Source organism: Saccostrea echinata, unplaced genomic scaffold (genome assembly GCF_033153115.1).
Source record: "Saccostrea echinata isolate AGI-Se365-2 ecotype Australia unplaced genomic scaffold, CSIRO_AGI_Sech_v1 ptg000045l, whole genome shotgun sequence".
Lineage (NCBI taxonomy): Eukaryota > Metazoa > Mollusca > Bivalvia > Ostreida > Ostreidae > Saccostrea > Saccostrea echinata.
In genome coordinates, this window is record NW_026889794.1 from 5504506 (window position 1) to 5531083 (window position 26578).

At 33.3% G+C, this 26578-nt stretch overlaps 1 protein-coding gene across 1 annotated transcript in view; it reads left to right on the forward strand.

The window, feature by feature from the left end:
* The window catches only part of LOC133201665 (uncharacterized), a 276554-nt gene that overhangs the window by 46425 nt on the left and 203551 nt on the right, over positions 1-26578 (forward strand). The window contains 13 exon segments of the mRNA XM_061337452.1: positions 91-161; positions 5354-5520; positions 6428-6594; positions 8602-8788; positions 10423-10575; positions 11514-11690; positions 12500-12650; positions 17428-17579; positions 19719-19883; positions 20109-20247; positions 20356-20580; positions 23579-23645; positions 25087-25250. Of these exon segments, the coding sequence (XP_061193436.1) occupies positions 91-161; positions 5354-5520; positions 6428-6594; positions 8602-8788; positions 10423-10575; positions 11514-11690; positions 12500-12650; positions 17428-17579; positions 19719-19883; positions 20109-20247; positions 20356-20580; positions 23579-23645; positions 25087-25250 (1985 nt within the window).

Sequence of the window (26578 nt, forward strand, 5' to 3'; positions counted from 1 at the left end):
ATATCCGTTTTAATTGTTTGATGATAACTTTATGTTCGCAGTGTTTGGACAGTAGTGATACAGTGTACTGAATTGTAATTATTATTGTAGGATTTTTACAGCCATTGTGACACTTTTAAAACAGAAGGATAAAATTCAAGAAGCATGCTTTTTTCTCAGAGGTAAAATTAAAATAATCATTGTAATAATTAATCAACATGATGAAAAAATTTAAATTACATATACAGCCAAACCTCGTTATCTCCAACTCCAGGATTGAGGAAAAAAGCTTCGAGATATCTGAGGATTCGAGATATTGAGGGTACAATACTTAAAAAAATACGTGGTTGGGACTTCCAAATTACTTGAAGTGGGGTCATAATATAAAGTCACAATTTTCCAAGGGAATATAAAATCTTAAAAGTCTTCTGAAGAACAGCAGGGCTTAGATAACTCAGATGAGCATTGTGGCCAGTGAGTGTCTTGTTTCTTCATATACATGTAGGTTGCAGGGGTCGAAATAAACTTTTTTGACTACTAGCAAAATTTAGCTAGTGGAAAAAAATTCTACTAGAAACTTGAAGTTTCACTAGCATTTTTCCATTTTCTGTGCTACTTGATCACTTCTGTGATAAAAAAAAGTACAGACAATATTCAATCTTTTTTATGTCTCTAAGATTCTCTTTCAATAAGTAAAGAGCAGTAAAAATATTGTCGATCAGATCATAGCAAAACATTTTCATTGTACAAGAAAAAACAATCATTTTTAATAAATATTTTATACAGTTGCTTGTTATAGATAGTAGGTAAACTTTGTTTTCGCCAGATTTTGATAGAAAAAAAAATAATAGAAAAAAATAAGGTTAATTTTGTTAGGGTTAATGTACAAGAAGCGCTCTGTTCCTTAAAAGCAATGGAGCCGAGGTCCCGAAGGGGCCGAGGCCCATTGCTTTAAAGGAATGGAGCGCTACGAGTACATTAACCCACTTAAAATCCACTGTTTTAAATGCTTGTAATTATTGTTTGTTAATATATAATAAAAATATATAAAAGATACACAGAAAATATATATGTGAAGCGTCATGAGACTTTTGGCCCAAATGCGGCATTGGTAACACAGAAAAAAATGACGTCATAATCAACGCACATTTTTTCTCGGTTTTCCCACATTATTTACTTCATCATTAGTAAAAAAAAAAATAAAATTGTCAAACATTATGGTCTTCCCGTGAACATAATAAAGGAGAAAAATTCTAAATCTTAATTTATTTAACATTTTATACCATTATATATAGGAGAGATCATGACTTTGGTAGGTTCTTCTGTGGTAAAAGCATCGAAAGTGAAACTACACTACAATATGGTGTTGCTAAAACGCGGAATGGAAAACGGAACAGAAAACCGAAAGAAAATATAAAAATGAATTTTTAAATATATTTAAAAAACAAACAAATTAATTCTTTCGTAGCAGCATGATCTACAAATTTAGATTGAGCAATAAGGGGGTTTGGCTGCCTTTCTAAGCAATTGAAAATTCGTTGGTTTCGGCGATATTTCATATTTAAGAAATGTATTGTGCTGTTTAGTAATAAAATTCGCTGCACAGATTTAAGTAAAAAAAAAGGAAAAAATGTCGTTTGAACGAAATATCTCATGCAAACCACATAGAAATTTCAATCATTAATAGTAAAAAAATTTCTTTCCTGTTCGAAATATACTTTCCTAGGTCATTTTTTTAAAAAACATTCTCTTCTTACCAAATTTAAGAGGGGTCTGTTGTTTTTGGAGAGAGGGGGAGGAGGGTGAAACATGCAGGGATTCTAAAGTCATTTTTTGTTATTTGCTTTGAAATTTAATATCTTTAGCATGTCTAGAGAGGCATACCAAAACCACCTTCTTATTGAACGATGCAGATCATGCTGCTACGAAAGAATTAACTTGTTGAATTTTTATTTAAATATATTAAAAATTCATTTTCATATTTTCTTTCTGTTTTCCAATCCGCGTTTTAGCAACACCCCACTACGATGTTATCTCCCTTATTAAAAAGTTACTTCCTTGTCAAAGTAAACAAGCTTCTGTTCAATTTCCTCCGTAAATTGACAGAATGAATCAAAACATTATATTGTGTAGTGCCAGTACAATTCCCAGTTAACAACAACGAGTGTAAGGAGTAAATTTATCCGATGAGTCAATAAAGTAAAAGGGAAGAAAAATTTGTCCAAATTTTTAGGGAAAAAATGTTTTTCTGTGTTGTTGGGTGGGGTTGGGGGTTGGCTGGCTTTGGAAAGCACCCTCATTACCACCCACCCTCTCTAGATCTATGCTATGTATGCTTAACAAAAAACAATCTGTCTAGTGTATACTTAATTATGAAATTACCCAAATCATAACTTCTGAAGAAGCTGTATCACAAAATAGTGATGTATTGCATAGCATAAAAACAACAAATGGCCTTTCTTAATCCGATTGTCGATTGTCCAAATAATCCAATTGTGACGTCATATCTCTAAAAATAGTATGCATATGAGGGTAAAACTTCGTTTTAGTAATCTTGGACATCTAAGCTACAATATTAAGTAAAAATGTCATATTTGAAAAATTCCTCATTTGGACCTAAAATCTCACGGCTGGTCACATATATATATCATATTAGTAGTATTTAATATATATAGAGAGAGAGTAAGGCGAGTAAAGTGTTATTGTCATCTCTCTCGAGAGATGACACATTAAGTTTGATTTCGGATGTAAAGTCCCAGTGTAAGCTGCCATTAGTCAATCGGCAATCCTCGGCTGATTCCAATACACTCCATACAAAAAGTAGGCACAAGCCACCCGAGGAGCATCGATATATTTAGAAAATTGCATCATCGCTTATTAAGGACCACTCGATAGAGATGTAAACAATGAGCGATCTGTCTTATTATTGATTTAAAGAAAACAAGCTGCACAGGAATCATAGAGAGTCAGACACACAGGATTGCCTGGGTGGTGGTGGGTCTTCAAAATATATGTTCTTATGTAGTCATCTAGGCTATTGCGTAAATGATGGTCAGCACTCGATAGAATGTTCTAACTAGGTCAGCGCGTGTGTATCAAAAATCACTAAAGATCCTCTGCAGCCGAGGCGTGGATCCAAGAATTAACAGAAAAACAACATCAAAGTTAAAACATTTGCATTAGTACTCGCATTAACTGATATGAATTGGAGGTGAAAACTTAAATTTTTTTGGTACATTAGTCATTCTATAACTTGCTGCCACTTTTAAAAAATACAAATCTTATTCAATGAATGTATTATGAGGAAAGAAAATTTAGAAATTAAAGCACAGGCTAAGCGGAGACATAAATGTCTTTAAGAAACTACAGGCATCGGAAGAAAGATCACAAAGAATCATTATATGAGTATTTTCTTGCATGTCTACATTTTTCTTTTTAAGGATTTATAATTAAAGAACTTCGCGATCAATGTCTTGCAATCATTTTCTTTATGCAGTTTCAAATTGCATTAATGGCAAAAAAAAGTCATCAAATCACTTCTCTTATATTATTGAAATGAAGCCAAAATTATAATTAATTCCTAAAACAGCCATAAATTCAGGGTTGGCAAACTGGGACTATTGTAAATGCTTAATTTTAGCTGATAGCATGTAAATGTTATTACTTACCTCTATTTTAAACCATATGAGCGTTATTTCTTTGGATAAGCTATGTAGAAAGTGTGTAAAAGTAGGCTTGACATTGTATGTGCAAGTTAATTACGTTGATGCAGTTTTCACTCTTCTATGCTGTATTTCGTCAATGATGTTATTTAGAAAATTTTAGAAAATATGATCTTCAAATCTGTGTCCCAGCCCCTTTAACCTTTTACTGTTGTAATTGTTCACTGCAAGCCCCCTCCCTTATCCACACTTTTTGTTGGAGTATAGTCATGTCCTCCCCAAATAAATGTGTTTTTCGAAAAAATCAAAAAGTTAAAATCTTCCCTTCCCATCCACAACATAGGATTTTGGAGTTTGAACACTACCCTTTATTTTTCAGGTATAAGTTGTATTTTTTTTTTCTAACTGCCACTCCCTCCTCCCCCCCCCCCCCCCCCCCCCCCCCCGAAAAATAGAAAAATCTTCTGCCTGTAATAGCTGAGAAAAAATGTTACATGCCACTGTTTATTCTGTGACATTAATGAAGCCAAAGAGATGACATTTCAGGCTTTCTGGAAAGCCAAACTTGTAATGTAATTTAAATCCATCGTCTGTCAACACATTCGATAGCGTAATGAGATGAGTGTCTGACTATCATGGTGAGGGTACCGGGATCGATTCTCAATGGTATACAAGTATGATTTTTTTCTTAATATGAAAATAAACTTAAGTTAATGAAATTTTCTAAGTTCTTTCTTCGGAAGAGGCACGGGAAAGAGAATTTGAACATAGCGAATACCGTTTTCAGTGTAATTTGCAATTCTCCATTCCTGAAAAATAATGTAGCGCTCAAACAAGAGTCACGTCACAAGCGGATTTTAACTAATATTCTAAACATTTTTTAAAATTGGTAACACACTACACATTATGCTGAAGCCAGAGATGTGGCCTTATATATTTACTACGTTTATTTTCCGTATTTATTTTCATGAACTGACGCATGAAAATGACAAGCATTATAATTGATTTCTTTTATTTAAAGTGGCATGTACATAATAGACAAGCCACACATGGATCACCTTGTTTTTTATTCAGAGTCAGATGTATTTATGTCATTCTGTAAAGCGTTGCAGTGCACAAGACGAAGTTTGTGTAAAATTTCAAACCAAAGCAAAAAAAAAACCCTGGAAATTCTGAAAAAAGGTCATTATGTTTTGTTTACTCGCTAAATTTTGCGACAAATCTTCTATCTCAATCGTAGAATATGGAAATCATAGTGAAACAAGTCAAGCTATGCAATGTCCCAATAAAATATTGTTAACTACTTATGACCACTCTGTTATTTTATAAAACTGAAGGATTTTTCTTCATTAGAAAATTTTAATGATGATGTTATATGGGGTAATATTTTAAAATGTAAATATAATTTGCAAGAAAAATATATAATTTTTTTTTATTTTGAGGTACTAAAATTGCAGCCTCTTGGTCTTTAAAATTAGAGAAGTTATTAGCATACCATGTTTTCAGGAACCTTTGAAAATAATTTTTCAAAGTTACTGAAAATTAGAGTATAGTAATTTTTGACGTTTAATTACCTCACCCCCCCCCCCTTCCCAATGCTAACTTTAAAGGACAAATCATTATGGTAATGATGTGTGTTGTTAATTTAAGCAATTATCATTTATTACATAAAGTATAATTTGAAAAAATATGTATATATATTTTTTTATCAGATGAAAAACCATACTGGTTTGAGGTTGATAAATTAAAAGCTGAGTTTGATGTTTTGGGAGAAGAAGCTTTTAAGAGCCTAACAGTTGCAGGAGATCGATGGGTAAATGAAAAAATAGAGGATGGGGAAGACAAGGTCAAGGTATTTACTGGAGGAAAGATGAGTTTGGTAAATATTAATATTTATTTATACTGTAAGACATGGTATCTGCTTATAAATACAAAATATCAACACAATTAACATAAATTATCCACATCATTCTATATTGTAATATGAAAAAAATGTGATGTAAAGATGGCTCAACAGTACATAGAGAAAGTTAATTCCTATTATTATCCTTCAGAATAATACAGTCAATCTGATTGGTTTAGAGATATCACGTGCAGGAAGACAATTTGTGATGTCTCCCTCCTGCACAGGGAAACATCTGTGTTGTCTCCCTTCAGATGACAATGGAATAGGCAAATGAGTGTGCAGGGTGACAACTTTGTTGTCTCCCTTGAGATGAAAATGTTATATTTAAATATTAATATTAAATATATTTGTTATATAAATGTTATAGGAGATTGTAATAGATAAATATGTGGGACCGGTAAACAATAAATTCTAATGTTGATGTAAAAGTTGTCTGTTGACATATTTTGAAAGTATGGAATCGGAACAGTGGGTTAAGGAGAACAGAAGAAATTTGACTGATATTTAATACTCTATTTTATTAGATTTAGATTCTTGAGGATAATAAAACTATTATGGACTGTTTAGAACGGAGACATCACAAATTATCAGGTCTGATTCAGGGCACACTTGGCACAAGGGCCCTCGGCTGACAATGCTACTCGGACTTGTCAATTTGTGGTTTCCCTTCGAAACAGTCCATAATTGTATGCTGATACTAAGGTGATCCTCAAGAGAAATGGCTTTTTTTAACCCCTCAAAGCTAAATGCAGTGAAATATAGCAGTTGGATTCTATAAAATAAAATTAAAAAAACAAGCAGCTTTTCCTCTTTAATAGTTTAATATCAGACAATTTGTGTAAATTTTAAAAATTTAATATCTTTATTTTTTTTATTTTAGCAAAGTATAAAACGAGAAGCTGTGACAACTCTTCAGTCAATACAAGAGTTTTTGATGAAGCCATTTCAAAATTTAATTGGCTTTGCTGACAGCTTTCTTATGTATTATAACTTGATTTTTGGAACAATCCAGGATGTGAAGGATGCATACACCATTTTGAAGGAGGGGTATGTCTCTTATTAACTCTTTCTTTCTGGCTAAGATGTATGTACACATGTATATGTAAAGATTTGAGGGTGATGGATGTACCCTTAGCACTAACACAATTTTCAATTGATTGTCCAGTTTATATAATTTATTGCCTTATCAAGTATGTACTTTGTTTTTAGCTCTACTGGTCAGAGACCAGAAGAGCTTATGCGATAGTAAGGTGTCTGTCTAGCTGTCTGTCTGTCTGTCCGTCTGTAAACAGTTTTTTCAAAACGCTACTCCTCTGACAATTTTGGTCTGATTTCAGTATAACTTGGCACATAAGTAGACTACACTAAGACTACACTAAGATACATAATTCTGTAAAATTGTTTTAAAAGGCTACTCCTCCTACAGTTTTAACTTCTAATTGCAATAAATCTTGTCACAAAAAGAGACTAAACCAAGGATCGTTATTCTATTTATTGCTGTTGCAAAGTTTCAAGTCCAAGTGTTACTTTTATCTTCTTTTGTAAGTACAACCAGTAGAGCTACAGTCTCGTCAGAGACTTCTTGTTGCTTGTTAAATTGTTAATCTACAATTCCAGATCATACTTTCATATTTATTTTAAAATACTGTTGCACAGTGTTTTCTCAAAAATATTTATATTGAATAATTTAGGTAACACACCTTAGTAAAAAGTAAGCACTTTTCCTATTATTGTCAGACTTTTACATGATTTTTATTAGGTCATCTGAGTCACTCAGATGACCTATTGGTACCTATTTTCATCCGTTGTCGTGCATTTTGTGTCATCTGTTAACATTTGAACATTTTCCTATTGCTACCTGTTTTCGTCCGTTGTCGTGCATCGTGTGTTGTCTGTTAACATTTGAACATTTTCAGCTTCTTCCCTGAAACCACTGAACCAATATCAGGCAATTTTGGCATATAGCATCTATGGATGAAGGGGAACAAAAATTATGGATTTCTTGGTCCCTGCCCCTTTGGGGCCTTGGGGTGGGGCTAAAACCATCAAAATAGGTACCATTTTAAAGAATCTTCTTCTTTACTCATGGACATCAAGCAGTCAAAATGTTGGCATGATTGTAATAAGCATTGAGCTCTCCACCAAAATTGTGAATTTCATAGACCCAGGGTATCTGGTGTTAGGATGTGGTTCTATTGATCATATAGTGAAAAAACATGAATTCTTCAAAAATTCTTCCTCTCTCCCCCTGTATATTAAGCAGACAAAGTAAGTGCATGGTTTAGATGAACAAGGGTGGTTCTTTCAAAATTTTGAATTTCATGGCCCCAGGGTCAGAGGTTCTGGTGTTAGGGTGGGGCTCCATTGGTTATATAGTAAAAATGCATTATTTCTTTGAAAATCTTATTCTCTGCTTCTAAGTATTAAGCAGATAAGCTAAGTGCATGATTATGATGAGCAAAGGTGCCTCTTTCAATCACAAAATTAATCACGAAATCAGGGTAAATAATGTAATTGATATGTCAGTTGAGTAAAAGAATTTGTATACAAAATTTTTAAATCTGTAATACAAAAAATACTTTCATGGTTTTCAATGATCAGATAGACTTGTAAATAATAGATAAATAAAATGAGAAAAAAATACCTATCTTTGTACATTAATTCAATTCAATTCAATTTATTGATTCACCAACATGTTGGCGTACAACTATTAAATGTTTTTCAAAGACCAAGAGAGGCTATTGTGAGAAGGAATAGTGAGAGATGGGAGTGTATAAGCACTCTTAGTGAGTACTAGACTGACTATTTTGTTGATCCCTGATCATCCGATTTTCGTTTGCTTTTGTGGAACATATCTTCATCTCTCAGTTTATTTTTTTGTATTTTATACCACTATGGATCCTTTACAGTGTTATACTCAGGTGACCATTAAGCCCCTTGGGCCTCTTGTTCAACAAATATCCTCATGTTGTTATAAATGGAAACAATATAAATTAATGTCACAGTTTGTCTAATATTGCCATAAGAATGAAGAGAGCACTATGATTTTTTTAGATATGACACAGCTAGAGGAATAATTGATTCAATTTTTGGTCCCAAAGTTCACAAGTCTTTCCCAAAAAATCGTCGACTGAAAGGTGCTGGTTGCAGTGGAAGTGGGCTTTATCCATCAAGTTTAGGAGAAGGGCACAAGATATACAAGCACACAGGAATGGATCTCTTGGCAACAGTAGGAGAGCAGGTGATGTGCCTTAAATACTTTTTGCATTCTGTGAAGTATACATGGTAAATTATTTGACCTACAAAGAGAGATGCCCTTTAGTAAAGGGGGGGGGGGTTGAGTATGGGAAAATCTCAAATTGTGTCATTCATAAACTTTAAAGCACTTTCAATATCTGCTGCAGAACCACAAGGACATTTTCAAGCAACTTGTCTCGAAGCAAAAAGGGGGTGGGGGGGGGGGGGGGGGAGGGGGCAAGGTTGGGTTGGTATGGAGGACTCGAAGTCAGCAAATGGAGAAGGAGAGATATTAATAAAATTTAGAAATAATATATGGTGGCATTGAAAAATCTTCCTTAGAATTATGGACCATTATTAAATTATAAATGGAAGATTTAATATAAAGTTTCAAGTTTCTTCAAACCATAACCCTAGGGCCAGAATCAAGTTGTAGAAGAATCCAAATAACAGTTTTGATAATATTGCACATGAAAACATCTTCCTGTCAAAGGTTACAAGGCTAGAAAGTGTCACCGGGGCAGGGCGAAACCAAGGGGATAGGTTAGGAAGAGGCTAGAATCAGGATAATAAATCTTTAAGAATTTTTCTTCTGCAGGACATCAAGGTCACGTTTTTAGTCATATTGATATTGAAGCATCCCCATTTTGTATGGACTGAACTTTTGTTAAGTCATGGCCCCAGGGCTAGATACATTTAGGACCACACTATTGGGTTAGCATTTTTCATGGAAAATAAGAAAGGGGGAAAAAATCTTGTAAAAAATTGTTTTATGAAGAACAGTAGGGCCAAAGTGACTTTGGTGAGCATTGTGGACCATGGGTATCTTGTTGAATTTTAGTAAAAGATATAGGGACAGAATTTTAAAAATATTAGAGGAAATGTGTTTTTCAATTATAACTTTAAAAAATATTTTGTTACATGAGTAAAAATACCTATAAACAACTTTTCAGTGGATTTTGTACTATTTTTTTTTTAAACTTTCTTAAACCCAATGATTTTTCTGTACACTAGCTAGCTCAATGTTTATGGTATCATTGACCATGATTGCAAGAATCCTTAGCACTATTGGATGTCAGTGTTACAATAATTGATAAATGGCTCTGTTGTAGTGTATTATGGATAATTGCATATGTACATGTATATTCAGAACAGGTAAACATATTATATTGTTTTCAGAACTGATAATTTGTTTTAATTTTAAACTCCAACTGATTTACAACATATCACAGTATATTACATACTGTAGAAGCACAAATTTTTGTGGGGATAAAATTTTGTTGATTTTTTATCTATTCCTAGCATTTCCTGGCAATTAAATTTCATTATCTCGAAAGTAACCCTATACAATATATAATCATATAACAATTCTGTATGGGTTTTAATGTCGTTGATAATTGTTAACAACGAAATAAATGAAATTTAATCCCCAACAAATATTTCTGCTATTACAGTATGAAAAATCTAAAAACTTTTTTTTCTCTGTGGAAAAATCCTGGTCGTGGCTTATCTGATGTCAAGATGATGAAGTTTAAATGTAAAGTAATTAAATTTTTTTGGAGCTACTCCATTAGAATTCACAAATAAGAAGTTTCATTCCATATTGTAAAAAATCATTCTACTGTTCTATTGTCGCAGATTGTGTCACCTTTTACTGGATATATCACTCTGGATTCAAATGATTCAAGCACGGTGAATATCACTGGAATGGATGGTTCTTTGAAGGAAGTCAATATATTCATCAGCAATATACAACCAAACTCCACCATAGAATTTAAGGAGAGAAGATCAGTAAGTAAGATTTCCAGCTCACAAACATTTAGTGTTGAGCAGCTATTACACATGTATTAAAGTCCCTGTCAGTATACTCTCCTGGTCTAAAGTTAGCTATGAACATTAAAGTCTATTTAGCTCAAACTCCAAGGCTGATGTATTTTTTCCTTGTACACATTGCCTTCCATCTATTTGGATCGTTTGTTGAGGAGGGGGTCTAAAAGTTGAACAGGACTCGTAATTAGCCATACGCCATATTAATTTTCCTATCTCCAATATCAGCACTAGCTAGGGTATATATATATTGTATACAGGGTTATTTTCACCCCATGTTAGCCCTTTCAGACTTGCAAACAATTTTACCCAGTTTTAGTTTCGCCCAGTCACAGTTTTGATTAAGAAATTATACTTTTTTCTTGGAATTCGCCTCGTCTGAAATTTACCCACTTGTGTCTAAGGGCGAAAGGGGCGAAAATAATGGGGGGGGGGTCAAAAATTTCCCTGCATGTACATCGTATACCTCTCGCATTAGTTATACCTGATTGCTTTTTGTTACCTGGAACTCATGGCAGATGTTTTTTTTTAATTTATATTGACTAAGTGTTTACATTTACATTTAATTTCATTTTTTAAGTGCATTTGTGCTTGTAATGCATTGACCTTTGTAATTGATGTTACTTTTTCTCCTGATGTGGTGCATTTGCATACATTTGGTGATTTATCGTGGCATCGTGACCTTGGTGATGTAAAATATGTCAAGGGTGAGATCTGCAAAGCGAAATACTTCAAACCCTGAAAAAATCTGAGGCATATAGGCCTTGGTTCAAGAAATATTAGAAATATGGCCGACAAGGATAAATCTCTTCCTTTTACAAATTGTGTTCAGCTTTAAGATTTAAGACAAAAAATCATTTCACATGACTTCTATGTATAAAAAATATTACATTAATGTGTAGGTTGCCGCAGGACAGCCTATTGGAAGAGTGAAAAAGACGGTGTGCGATAACCACATTCATATGGCCTTCAAGAAGGATGGTGGAAGTTACATTGATCCTACAAAATATCTCGATTCTATATTTCCAACAGTACCTCAGTGGAAACAAATTTGTGATGATTACAAACTTGTATTCAAGGTAAAGCTGTTTCATTTCATCAATGAATTTGTTCACCAAAAAATATAAGAAAAATTTTATCTTTGAGCCAAAAAGTTGCAGGGAATATAGTTACTGTCTATGTGTTTGTATGTGTATGTTCATGCATGCATGCATCCATAGTACATGTAGTATCTAAAGAAGACCTAATATGTAGCCTACCTATTGATTTTTAGTTTCATATTGGCTACAGTGCTGATGAGAGGAACATGCCCTCTTATTTTAGGGTCTAAAGGTCAAAGTTAGATATTTCTTAACAATAGCTGCAGACACAAGATTTAGAGTACTATTTCACTTTTCAGTTGTATTCATTCATAAAGCAAAGTGATTTTCATTCTCTGTAGTTTTAAACCTATAATGAACTTATCAGAAATAACTTTGGAAATAATGAAAGGGTTTTTGATCAAAATTCAGTGTTAAAAAGTCAAACACACTGTTGGGATGTGCATAACTTTTAGTTTATTAATATCAACACTTTTACCTTATGTGATCACTTGAGTTTTTTTAACCAAATATCTTGATATGAATCCATGTAAAGGATAAAGGTAATAATTGAAGACATGTTACAAATTTAAGGGGCATCCAATCAAAACAAAATTGTCAAAATATCTGTCATGTTATTGATGTTAGTACATATGGGGCCCTGCATGACGGTTCATTTAAAATGAAATTGGCATATGGCAAAAATTAATACTAAAAAATTTGTAATCTTAATTTGAGCCAAGTACTATATCCAAAAAATTTCCTTTCAAATATTTTTTATAAATATTTATTGTTATTCTTTTCTTAAGGATGAAGCTTTAGCTGCTGGTGTGATAGTTGGTTTAGGTGGAGAAGACTTGCAAAACAATGATCCAGAGATAACTAATATAGAAGAAGCAGATCCAATTGAAGATTTCTCAGATTCTGGTGCGGATCCTGATGACACAAAAGACATTAAAGGTACTTGTTAGCTCTACTGGTCAGAGACCAGAAGAGCTTATACGATAGTAAGGTGTCCATCGTCCGTCCGTCTGTCTGTTTAGCTGTCTGTCCGTCTGTAAACAATTTTTCAAAACGCTACTCCTCCTACAATTTTGGTCTGATTTCAATATAACTTGGCACACAAGTAGAATACACTAAGATACATAATTCTGTATATTGGTTTTTGATTTCAATGAACGGTGTTGCCATGGTTACTAAAAATAGAAATTTCTGTGAAATTCTTTCAAAATGCTACTCCTCCTACAGTTTTGGTCTGATATCAGTATAACTTGGCACACAAATAGACTATACTAAGATACATAATTCTGTGTATCGGTTTTTGATTTCAATGAACAGTGTTGCCATGGTTACTAAAATAGAAATTTCTGTGAAGAACTTTCAAAACGCTACTCCTCCTACAGTTTTGTTCTGATTTCATTATAACTTGGCACACAAGTGGACTATACTAAGATACATAATTCTGTTTATCGGTTTTTGATTTCAATGAATGGTGTTGCCATGGTTACTAAAAATAGAAATTTCTGAGAAATACATTCAAAACACTACTCCTCCTACATTTTGATCGCTTTTCAATAGAACTTAGCACACAAGTAGAATACACTAAGATACATAATTCTGTGTATCTGTTTTTGATTTTGATGAACGGTGTTGCCATGGTTACTAAATATAGAAATTTCCTTGAAATACTTTCAAAATGCTACTTTTCCTATAGTTTTGGTCTGATTTTAGTGTAACTTGACACACAAGTAGACTATACTAATATACATAATTTCTGTACCAGTTTTGGTTTCAAAATGCTACTCCTCCTACATGTTTTGTCTGATTTGTGTATAACTTGGCATACAGGTAGACTACACTGAGATACATAATTGTCATTATTGCTTTTTGATTTTGTTGAATGATGTTCCCATGGTTACTTAAATCGAAATTTCTGTAAAATAATTTTAAAAGGCTATTCCTCCTACAGTGTTATTCTGATTGCAATAAATCTTGCCACAAAAAAAGACTAAACCAAGGATCATTATTCTATTTATTGCTGTTGCAAAGTTTCAAGTCCAAGTGCTACTTTTATTTTCCTTTATAAGTACAATCAGTAGAGCTACAGTCTCATCAGAGACTTCTGGTTTTATACGCCCGTCTTAAGACGGGACGTATTATGTTATGGCGTTCATGTCCGTCCGTCTGTTAGCTTTTTCACGTCCGGCTCATAACTCTAATACTATTAGGCCTAGAATTATCAAACTTTGTCAGCTGATACATCTTGGGTAGAAGGTGTGTCGCACATTAAAAGTAGGTCGCTCTGACCTTTAATTAAGATGCTATGGCCAAATATGGAAAAATCCTGTCCGGCTCATAACTAGAAAACTATTAGACTTAGAATCATCAAACTTGGCCAATTTATGCATCTTAGGTAGAAGGTGTGTCGCGACCTATTTCAAGGTCACTATGACCTTTAATTTAAGTGAAATTTTTTAAAAAACTGTGTCTCTATACTATTGAATTACACAATCCCAAAAAATGTAAGAATGTTGCAATATCCTTATTAAAAAGTGTTAAATCAAGAAAATACTTATTTTTTTCATTATATACTTTACAGCAATCTATAACAAATGTAATGTTATAAGACAAATTCCACCTCTCCCATGGGTGTAATTATCAAGCACTTGTCAAGGAGAATTCTGATAACAGAAAATTCCATGTCAAATTAGAGAGAAATTAATGAGTTTTAGTGTGAGGATCTAACTGCTAGAGCATCTCTGATCAAGCAGGTGTTATCTATATCTCTTGGGAATTGGGCAAAAGAATCAGCCCTGTTTGATTAAATAGATTTTGATGGCCAGCCTAACTTTTAAAACGAATTTGGTGAAAAGTAATTAAAACTAATTTGATATTGTAAAATAAACTAATTTGATACTGTATAATATAATTAAAACTAATTATACAGGGGGGGGGGGGGATATTGGAATCAGCATGTCCATTTGTCCATATGCACTGCAGCTTAAAACCAGTTTGACATTAAATCGCAAAAAAATCATCAAGTATTTTTTTTAAAATGTTTTATGATAGATAGTCCCTACAAATCTAAGAGTCATGCAGTAACCTTATTAAAAATGTTGAATCAAGATTACACAAGTTTTTGTTTCTTATTATAAATCTTTGTAACAAATTAAAAAAATCTGTGTTTTCAACAGAATGACATAAATATGCATTTTTACTGCAGTACAGACTACAAAGCAGATAATTCAGATCCATTCATCCCTTTGGAGTAATGAATGGACATGCATCCAGTTAAAGATTATAATTAATTAATGAGTTCAATGTAGGAAGGCTAACTGTCTAAATCATTTCTGTTAGAGCAGCTCTGATCAAGCAGCTCTTATCTATATCCTTTGGGAATTAGACAGAAGAACTGCTTGTCAGTTTATAGCATATGTCATTTAATGGCCAGTCTTTTATTTTCAAAATTAATTTGGTATAGATTAAATTGTTAAGACTAATTTGATATTGTTTAATATGATATTTTTTATTTAATTTTTTGATTGATTGATTGTTTGAATGTATGTTGTTTTACGTCCCATTCGAGAATTTTTCACTCATATAGAGACGTCACCATATACCGGTGAAGGGCTTCAAATTTTGACCTTTACTCGGCACTCAGGGCCATTGAGCAGTGAGGGATCTTTATCGTGCCAACGCCTGCCGTGACACGGGGCCTCGGTTTTTAAGGTCTCATCCGAAGGACCCGCAACTTTCACTTCAAAGTGCCGAGCGCATGGCGAAGGAACAGTTGCTACCCATTTTTTATCGACTTAGGTCAGTCGCGGCCGAGATTCGAACTCACGACCTCCCGATCACGAAGCGAGCGCTCTACCGACTGAGCTACCGTGAATGGTTAATTTTTTGAAAATATCAAACAAATGTGAAAGATGAGGGGGGGGGGGGGGGTTGCAGATGGCCATTTATCAAGCTCTGACACACAACCAGTTGAGAAATCTATGATGTAATATTTGTTATAATTAATGCCTACAGTACAGGAGATGTATAAACAACAAATATTATAAGGAATGGAAAAATCATGGAAATCTTTGAATCAAGGTTGACTTGATTTTCTTGCACCCTAAACTGTTTGTGATAATTGAACAATATTTGACGGGCGTATCATGCTGTGGCAGGCACTTTATTAGATAATGTCTTAAAGATGTTGAGATAGGTTATATTGTACCCCAACCATTCCCAAGTAACTGTAAGTCATACTTGGACCAAACTTGTAGATGTAATAGATGCAGTAATGATTCCTACTATTCATGGTTTTGAAGCTGTATCTATTCTGTATTGTATGGATGAGTGACCAGGTTTATCTCTTTAGAGCAGATTCATTCATTTAATCCAATCTAGATCAAATTTGTGTGGATGATGCATTTTGGGGTGCGTACTAGTAGTCATAATATATTTTTTGGATTTGTAACTAAAAACATTCTTATGATAACAAACCTTACTAATATTATATCTTATTGAATATTCATTTTGTTATAATGATACTTTGCCATAAAATTTATAGAGTGAACTTTGTAACATTTGATTACATTTGTTTTGTCCTCACAGACAAGTGGGGAATCTTGCTTTCTGTCTGGCCACCCATTTCAACTTTATAATGGAGACACTTTGGAAGTTCACATTTATGAAGATTAATTCTGACTAGAGGAACATATCAAGCTGAACTTAGTATATATGGATTAGATCAATATTACTCCCATAGGCGATTGTCAGCTGAAAATTTTTGTGGTTTATATTACATATTTTCTGTAATTCATAGCCCAAAAATGTGCCACTTTCATTATCAAATTCAATTTAACAGCATCAAGCTTAACAGTTGTACATTGTACTTAAAATAATATTACGTACATATTGCAGAAGTCCATAATTGATGTAAAGGTTTCTTATATGTAAGGATGTTTCAAGATCCTGAAGCAAGATGATCAGATCAAGCCCACTAGGATTGGCAGTGTAAAAATTTTAGTAAAATATTCATAAAAAATTTAGGTGCCATTGTCTGTTGTTTTTCATTGTGTTCACAAACCCTTGGCCAATCATGCTATCAGAACTTAATTGGGATATTTTCTAAGAGGTTTGATTGGATCTGTTCCTACAGCTAGACCAATCTAGCAATGTATTGCAAAGCTATAGTCATTGGCGATATCTTCATTCAGAGTGTTCTATGCTGTGTATTTTGAGGAATAAAAGCTCACCTAACCAATGGTCCATAAGATGACTGGATGGGTTATTATTTAAATAGCAGTGGTATCACTTTGAGCTGGTGAATACCTGTATATTACTGATGAATAGTTTTTTGGAATAACTTCTGATTAACTAGTAATTTATTGTATAAAATATTATAAAAAAAAAAAAAAAAACAGAGTCAACATTGAAGCCTGACTTTGAGTGCTTTTAGTACTTTGATTCAGTGTTGTATATGTACTTCCAATGCTCTTTTTGTACACCAGGCAGATATTTTTAAAATGTTTTTTCTGGGTCAGTATTATTCTTGAATTCCTAATAATAATAATAATATTTAATATTTATTATAATAATATATTGATTTTTAAGCATTTTTCAATCGTTTAAAAAGTTAACTCACTTTCCAAATTGGTATTTTTTTAATACTAAAAGTATTATTCTAAAATGAAAGTCATTCTCATTCATATCTTATTTGGATTTTTTTTTTTTTTGGTAAAAGGTGATCCAGACAGTGCCTATAGCAAAGTGAAGAAACAAAACTCTCTAGATGATTTTGATAGTGATGATGATAAATGCAGTGCAGTGATGGCAACCAGCACATGGGTAACCACAACCACTACTACTACCACTACACCTGCTCCAACCACACCTGCTCCAACAAAGGCCAAGGAAAAAGGCAAGATGTTTCAACAGCAAATATTTAAATTTCCATAATGTTTGTTGAGTTTAAAGTCAATAAAATAAAGAGAAAGTTAAAGATAATAATAATTTTGACACAGTTGTGGATATCTTGTGGTTGCAATTGATAACCAGTTAGTATTAAGCCATGTGTTTTAATTTATCATTCATGGCTCTTAGTCAGTAATGTATTTTAAAAAAATGTAATAGGCATAATGTTATGTTACACCTGTTTTTGAGGTACGCTGTGATTAACTGTCTCCTACTTTTTTCCTTCTTTACTTAAGTAAGATCTACACATCTGAGTGATAATTCTTCATGCAGTTTAAGGAATAAATATTTATTTGTCAACATGAAATTGAAATTGTACAGTTATGGTTTCAAACCACAGTTTATTCCAAGATTCATGCATTTTCCATATGGTGTACTGTTTTTATACCCCCACTCTGAAGGAAAGAGGGGTATAGTGTTTTACCCTTATGTGTCTGTCTGTCCATAGCAAATTTTCATCGCAGTTTTCTCAGCAACTACTCTTTGCAGATGCTTGAAATTTCAGCACACTCTTTCTTTTGGCATGCCATATGGTGGGATTCATTTGTATATGAATCCAATGTCAACTTCCTGTTTATCCCTGCTTTGCTTTGGACAGAGCTCCAGATAATTTTTTACCTCAAAGTGTATCTACTCCCTGATTTTCAAATCAATGCAGATTTTGCTTTTCAGCAAAATAATCAAAGAGTATTTTGTTAATCTATTTCTCTTTTAACATCTAATGTTGGACAGTGATCAGAAATGGCGGCGAGAATGTTCGAGTAACCGCCGTATTACGTTTTCAACAAGATTTTTAGCTTGTTATCGAAATAAGTGTTTTTGAAAGAGGAATGTAAAAAAAAAAAAAGAAAAAAAGAAAAAAAAAGGACAGTTTCTGCATTTATCAATTAGGTCAGGGACCTATATACTATATAACTAGTATGTAGGTCCCTGATAAGGTTAATGAAATTTTAAAAATTGTCAGCTTTTTGCTATAACTGAGAAACATTTCGGTTTTTTTTTTTTTTTTTACCAGAAAGACCATACGATAGGCAAAGTTACCAGGGGCACACTGAATTTCATTTAAGATTAGGCCTATATCGATCGTAGCAAAATCGTAGCAAAATATCCAGCCCCGTTGTTTTCCATTTTGTTTGTTTGTTTGTTTTTTAAATCAAAAATATACATTTCGGTTTTGCAATATAAATTGTTGGCATCGAGGTAAAAGTTTTAGAGTTACTCCCATTTGCATTAAAAGTTCGAGTGGCGCTATTTATAGCACAGGAGCATGTGAAAGGCAAAAAAGCAATATTATTTTCATACCATTAATAAAAGTTGTCGGCTGACTTTAGATGATATGATTGCTACAGAAAAAGCTAAATAAACAAGAACTGTTTAATAAACAGTGATAAAGAATAAATTATACACCATGCATGTTTTTGCCCAATTTTGACAATATCGACCTGTACGCGTCAAGAACGAAAATTTGGATGTTATATGAACAGTGGAAATCTGTGATATTTTTAGACAAAGTACAAGTATTTAAAATTCAAATCTTTCTCTCGAACTCTATATCGGCCGAGGTTATTCCAAATACGCTTAATCAAAATTTCCTTTTGATAAAAATTCAAACACTGAGCTGACTTCAATTCACATAATTAGTTAACATCCAATCCGTCATACGCAGTACTTTCGTAGCGTAATGCATATTTATGATTCCTAATGCGTAATTGTACGCCCTGTTTTAATTTTCAATGCATATTTCTGCAAATACGCACCTTATCTGGAGCTCTGTTTGGATATTATGTTTTGTAACCGTGGACATTGACTTTTTTAATAAACTTTAATGATGATAAAAAAGATGAACCATAAATGAAAAAAAAAAAAAGAATCAGAGAAAGTACAATATTTCTTTAACTGAATTTTGTGTATATTCACAGAGAGTATATTCACATCAGAGCTGGGGTATTGCTAGTGATCATTGGCTCACAGACTTGTTCTCTTTGACTTAGTTAGAAATTTGATGTGTAACTGTTATCACTTGCAGTTAATGGGAGTAGGATGCATTGAATTTCACAACAGAATCTTTTTGTAGGTCTTTTTTCAAAACTTTTGAAAACTGCAGATAAATTTCTTGAGAAGTTCAGTATAAGACGATTGAAATTTGGAACCATTGTGGAGTTTCTGGACAAATTAGGAATGACTGAGAGTAAAGCTGCTATGGCTAAAGTTATGGTGGGAATAAAGGTCTGTGTTTATATATATTATACAGGTAAACTTCAGTATCTTTATGTAAGATAAATCTACAACCAGGTTAGTCCTGGTGGTTACATATTCACTTTATAAATAATTTTAAAAAATCGATCTATATTTTTTTTGAATGCATTTGTATTTCTTGGAATCATTCATGTTAATTTCTTGGAATCATTCATGTCTATTAATTTGCATTTTAAATTTTGATTTATTTTACAGAATATTATAGGCAATGGCACTTGTAAAAACCCCTATGAAATGACAGAAGACCAGCTTGTAAATGAACTGACAGAGAGGGGTAAAGACACAAAGGGATCCAGAGAACAGCTGATTGAAAGATTGATGCAGTTTGATAAAGGTATATGTTCAAACACACTATTTAGAGCAGTATATTTGTGTCAATAAAGATGCACAGAACCACTCTCTTGATGTTCATAAAAAAATTGTGTTGCATTCATTTTGATAGAATGCCCTTTGATGACCTTCAGCATGCCAAAAAGCAATGTCTACTGCACCTTTGACAGCAAGTGCTTAGGACTGGAATGTTGTGTCAATATAAAGTTTGCCATTTTTCTAAAAGTTTTCAAAGTGTGGGCACACTTTGATCCTTGTTCCAAACCTATGTTGTTTGCCATGGGGGTTGACACATACAGACATGTCATTGAATTTCCTTCGGATTTAAAATATGAAGGTATCTTACAATTGTGTATAATTATATATTATTACATGAAAAAAAGTCTTTTTATAATTTTTTTTTTCAAGAAAATGAGACAACAACTAAATCGATTGATATTCAAGTTGTAATGATTAATGTTAATTAAAAACTACACTTCAGTAAGGCCACAATAGAAAAAATGTAGGGGAGATGTGGAATATTATTAGGGATGTCAATGAATATTCGAACATTCGAATATTCATTCAATGAGTTGATATTCGAATATGAATTTAAGATTCGAATATTCGGTGTTTTTCAGAGTTCATAAAAAGAAGTACTGTGATATATAATTTTTTTAATTAGGACAGTGCTGAAATTCTTCCTGTTTAATTTACTAGCAATCAATGTCGATCTATACTTTCTTATCTAATAGATCTACTAAATTATTTTGTTTTGAATAAGGTGTTAAAAATTATACAATAATGCTTTATGTATAATACAAAAGGTACTTTCATACTTTTTAATAGTTAAATACGATCGGATCTAGAATCGAGGACAACAAAATTAAAACCTTCTTAGAATGTCTTAAAGATGTGAAGAGTTATACTTATCAAAACAAATTTTATTGATCATTGGATGAATGTCCGATAGAATTAGTCTGTAATTAATATTGTAAAGGGCTCAATTTCAGTATAAATTACATGATTATCTGGGGTTGTACATAAACATGAATTTTATATTTATTATCGGAAAGTTAGTTAATTACGTAGGAAAATTGTTTATGGAAATCTTCGTTTATATTTTAAAAACATTGTATCAAAGATTATAATCATATCTCTTGTTAGGCTGATAATTGCAATTAATTACACGTATTGAAATCTGAACAGTAAACGACTATCTTGCCTTTGGTAAGACGACTTTTTTCTTAGTTGGAACTACTATAAATACACATGTATCATTTGCTAAAATTATACTTTTTCTACATTTAAATCAATTATTTATTTCAAACTTTGACAAATATCAATTGGAATTCCTTATTGTATAACTACAAAAGTCTTCATACATTTTTCCTTCCAATATAAGATTATCTTATAAGATTAACCTACTATAAACTTTTCATGAGAGTAGGATATGCATATTTAAAATAAACCAGAATTTATATATTTTATTGAATATTCGAATATATTTGAATACTTTCATTGAATATTCGAATATGAATTATGGACAAAATTGACATCCCTAAATATTATATATTCTTGAAGAAATGTAATGCAATGAATTTTGAATGCAATGAATTTTGATTCACAAATTCAAAATAAGTTTGACCTTAGGACATGATGAAGGTTAAACATTTAGTGGTTTTCTATTTAGGCCATCCTTAGAAATACGTTTGTTTGGAATTGTCCCCTGGGGGTTTAAGACCCCGGGGGGGGGGGGGGGGGGCATTTTTTTTTTTCAAAATTGAAGTTAAATTAAAACTGTTAATAAAAATCTCAATGAGCAGTGAACACATTACCAGGTATTTTCTGACTTTTTGTAAAAGCTAGGTAACTTCCATCAACCAAGAACTCAGTTTTTGCTTAGATCTGATGCTAATTAAGTGTTTGGGAAGTACATGTGATAACAGCCTAAGAATTGATTAAATAAATTAAAAACATTCCTCTTATTTGCCAGTAACATTTTTTAAGGAGGGCTCTTTTCAACGAGGCAGGAGGCAATTCCAAACAAACAATAATTTTATTTTGGCCTTAGAGGAATGTAGCTGAGGTTAATGATATGTGGTAGATGAGCCTTTTTAGCTCACCTGAGCCGAAGGCTCAAGTGAGCTTTTCTGATCACTTTTTGTCCGGCGTCCGTCTGTCTGTCTGTAAACTTTTAACATTTTAGACTTCTTCTCAAGAACCACTGGGCTAATTTCAACCAAACTTGCCACAAAGTATCCTTAGGTGAAGGGGATTCAAGTTTGTTCAAATGAAGGACCACGCCCTCTTTCAAGGGGAGATAATAAAGAATTAGTGAAAAATTAATAGCATCTTTTAAAAATCCTCTTCTCAAGAACCACAGGGCCAGGAAAGATGAAACACATGTGGAAGCATCCTTAGGAAGTGTAGATTCAAATTTGTCCAAATCATGACCCCTGGGGGTAGGGCGGGGCCACAATGGAGGATCAAAGTTTTACCTAGAAATATATAGGAAAAAACCTTTAAAAATCTTCTTCTCAAGAACAGCAAAGCCATGATGAGTCATATTTATATGGAAGCATCCTCAGGAAGTGTAGGTTCAAGTTTGTTCAAATCATGACCCCTGGGGGTAGGGCGGGGCCACAATGGAGGATCAAAGTTTTACATAGAAGTATATAGGAAAACTCTTTAAAAATCTTCTTCTCAAGAACAGCAAAGCCATGATTGGTCATATTTATATGGAAGCATCCTCAGGTAGTGTAGGTTCAAGTTTGTTCAAATCATGACCCCTGGGGGTAGGGTGGGGCCACAATGGAGGAATAAAGTTTTACATAGAAATATATAGGAAAAAACCTTTAAAAGTCTTCTTCTCAAGAACAGCAAAGCCATGATTGGTCATATTTATATGGAAGCATCCTCAGGTAGTGTAGATACAAGTTTGTTCAAATCATGACCCCAGGGGGTAGGTTTGGGCCCAATGGGGGATCGAAAGTTTTACATAAGAACATACAGAAAAAATATTTCTTCTCAAGAACAGAAAAGCTATGTTTAGTCATATTGATATGGAAGCATCCTCAGGTAGTGTAGATTCAAGTTTGTTCAAATGATGACCCCTGGGATAGGGAGGGGCCATAATGGGGGATCAAATTTAAGCCATTTGTTATACTGACATTGAAGCATCATCAGGTAGTTTAAAATTCACCCCCCCCCCCCCCCCCAGTAATCTTTTCAATACTGAATTGATTTGTGCTTTTGCCTAGCCAATGTGCTCAGGTGAGGGATGTGGCCCATGGGCCTATTGTGTTAAAATTTAGCTCTTTATATACACACATATTTCAATTTTTACTTTTCAGGCTTTGAAGATGAAATAAGAACTAATATAAAACTAGACATTCTAGGAGGGATTGAGTTGGTTTTAAGGTACATTTTTAAAGGTTCATTAGATTTAATTAAGAGACATGTTATTTTCTTACTTGGATAAAAAGAAACCTAATTGAGACTAAGCCACCTTAAAAGGGTTAAATTGGAAACTCAAGTGCTTCAGAATTTTGAAAGAAAGAAAAATTTTTGTTACTGCACTAAGGCCAAAAAAATTAATCCATAGTTTCTCGGGCACCACTGCATCAGGTCAAACACTGCCGCATTGATCACTTTTATTGACATATTGAAAAGGGAAATAACTCAATTTTCCATTTTTCCAAGTTGAAAAAAAATTGAGTTATTCCCCTTCTCATAATGCTAATAGATAGACGTTTTTTAGCTCACCTGAGCCGAAGGCTCAAATGAGCTTTTCTGATCACATTTTGTCCATCACCTGTCTGTCCATCTGTAAACTTTTCACATTTTCGACTTCTTCTCCAGAACCACTGGGCCAATTTCAACCAAACTTGCTACAAAGCATCCTTGGGTAAAGAGGATTCAAACTTGTTCAAATGAAGGGCCAAGCCCTCTTTCTAGAGGAGATAATTAAGAATTAGTGAAAATTTGGTGGTATCTTTAAAAAATCTTCTTCTCAAGAACCACTGGGCTGTAAAAGTTGAAACTTATTTGAGACCTTCATTTTATAGTGTAGATTCAAGATTTTTTCAAATCATGACCCCCTGGGATAGGGTAGGGCCACAATGGGGGATCAAAGTTTTACATAGGAATATATAGTAACAAATCTTTAAAAATCTTCTCCTCGAGAACAACTAAGCCACGATCAGTCATGTTGATATGGAATCATCCTCAGGTAGTGTAGATTCAAGTTTGTTCAAATTATGACTCCCGGGGTTAGGGTGGGGCCACATTGGGGGATCAAAATTTTACAGAGGTTATTAGGAATCCACAATTAGTCATATTGATGTGGAATCATCCTCAGGTAGTGTAGATTAAAGTTTATACAAATCATGACCCCAAGGGGTAGGGTGGGGCCACAAGGGGGGATCAAGTTTTACATAGAAATATATAGAAAAAATCTTGAAAAATCTTCTTCTCAAGAACAACAAAGCCACAATTAGTCATATTGATATGGATTCATCCTCAGGTATAAAAATATAAAAATCATGGGCCTCTTGTATTAGATAAACAATACATTTCTTGTTAATACGGTATTTTATGAATTCACTTTGTTTGGAATAACATTATTTAAAGATGAATACTTATTTTAATTAATGTAAAAGAACCAAAAAAGTAAGACTCAATTGATATCATCATTTTGTTGAGTGACTGACATGAAAAAAGGTATAGCACCTGCTTCAAAAAAAAAATGTGCCTGCCACATTGAATTTTAAAATTTTTGGCCTAAGAAACTATTAATTGATTTTTTATGGCCTAAGTCCTTTTTGATTATGATTGATTATATGATGTGGCTCTGTTTTAGATACAGTATATTTAAAGGAGAAAATGCCATTCTGGTAACTTTTGGAGCTGGATTCTGTAGCTTTGATAATCCAGAAAACTGTGTAGTGTTTGTAAACTTAATAGAAAATGCCATACTTTCTATACCAACCTGCCTGGTAGATGGAACATTTATTTGGCCTAAAGGTAAAGTACAGGTAGATTAAAACACAAAGCTAATCTACATGTCATCCTCACGGTGCACAGAAGACCAGCTTGTAAATGAACTCTCATAAATACTGCTCTATGAGTGCACATAGAAAGATTAGAACATTGAGATGATTGAAAAACTGCAATCACAGTTAGACTTTACCTTTGATCTTGACATTATTAAATGCTAACTACTCTTGTAAAGTTTTAATCTTAGATATTTTAATGAAATATGGCATTCAGCTAGTTAGTCTACACCAGATACGTTCCTGTGAATTATTTATATTGATTTTTGATTTTGATGTGGTTTCTTAAAATAAGTTTCTGTGAAACTCTTTCAGAATGCCTTTCCTCCTCATATTTCCTCTGTTCTCAGTAAAACTTTATACCACTTCATGTTAAGTTCTCTACACCAAGTTGTTCTGTGTATTGGTCATTGATTTTAATGAAGGATGTTGACATGGTTATCAGCATTAGAAAATTTTGTAAAATTCTTTCACGTTGTTACTCTTACAGTTTTGGTTTGATTTCAGTAAAACTTTGTGGAAGTGTAGAAAACATCAGGAGACACATTTTTAGCTCACCTGAGCCGCAGGCTCAAGTGAGCTTTTCTGATCAAAATTTGTCTGTTGTCTGTCGTTGTCGTCATAAACTTTTCTTCACATTTTCAGCTTCTTCTCAAGAACCACTGGGCCAATTTCAACCAAACTTGCCACAAAGTATCCTTGGGTGAAGGGGATTCAAGTTTGTTCAAATGATTGGCCACACCTTCTTCCAAGGGGAGATAAATCATGAATTCATGAAAAATTAATGGCATCATTTAAAAATCTTCTTCTCTAGAACCACTGTGCTTGAAAATATGAAACTTATATGGAAGCATCCTCAGGTAGTGTAGATTCAAATTTGTTCAAATCATGACCCCTGGGGGTAGGGTGGGGCCACAATGGGCGATCAAAGTTTTACATAGGAATATATAGGAAAACTCTTTAAAAATCTTCTTCTCAAGAACAGCAAAGCCATGATTGGTCATATTTATATGGAAGCATCCTCAGGTAGTGTAGATTCAAGTTTGTTCAAATCATGACCCCGGGGGTAGGGTGGGGCCACAATGGGCGATCAAAGTTTTACATAGGAATATGAAGGAAAATTTTTTAAAAATCTTCTTCTCAAGAACAGCAAAGCCATGATTGGTCATATTTATATGGAAGCATCCTCAGGTAGTGTAGATTCAAGTTTGTTCAAATCATGACCCCGGGGGGTAGGATGGGGCCACAATGGGCGATCAAAGTTTTACATAGGAATATACAGGAAAATTCTTTAAAAAT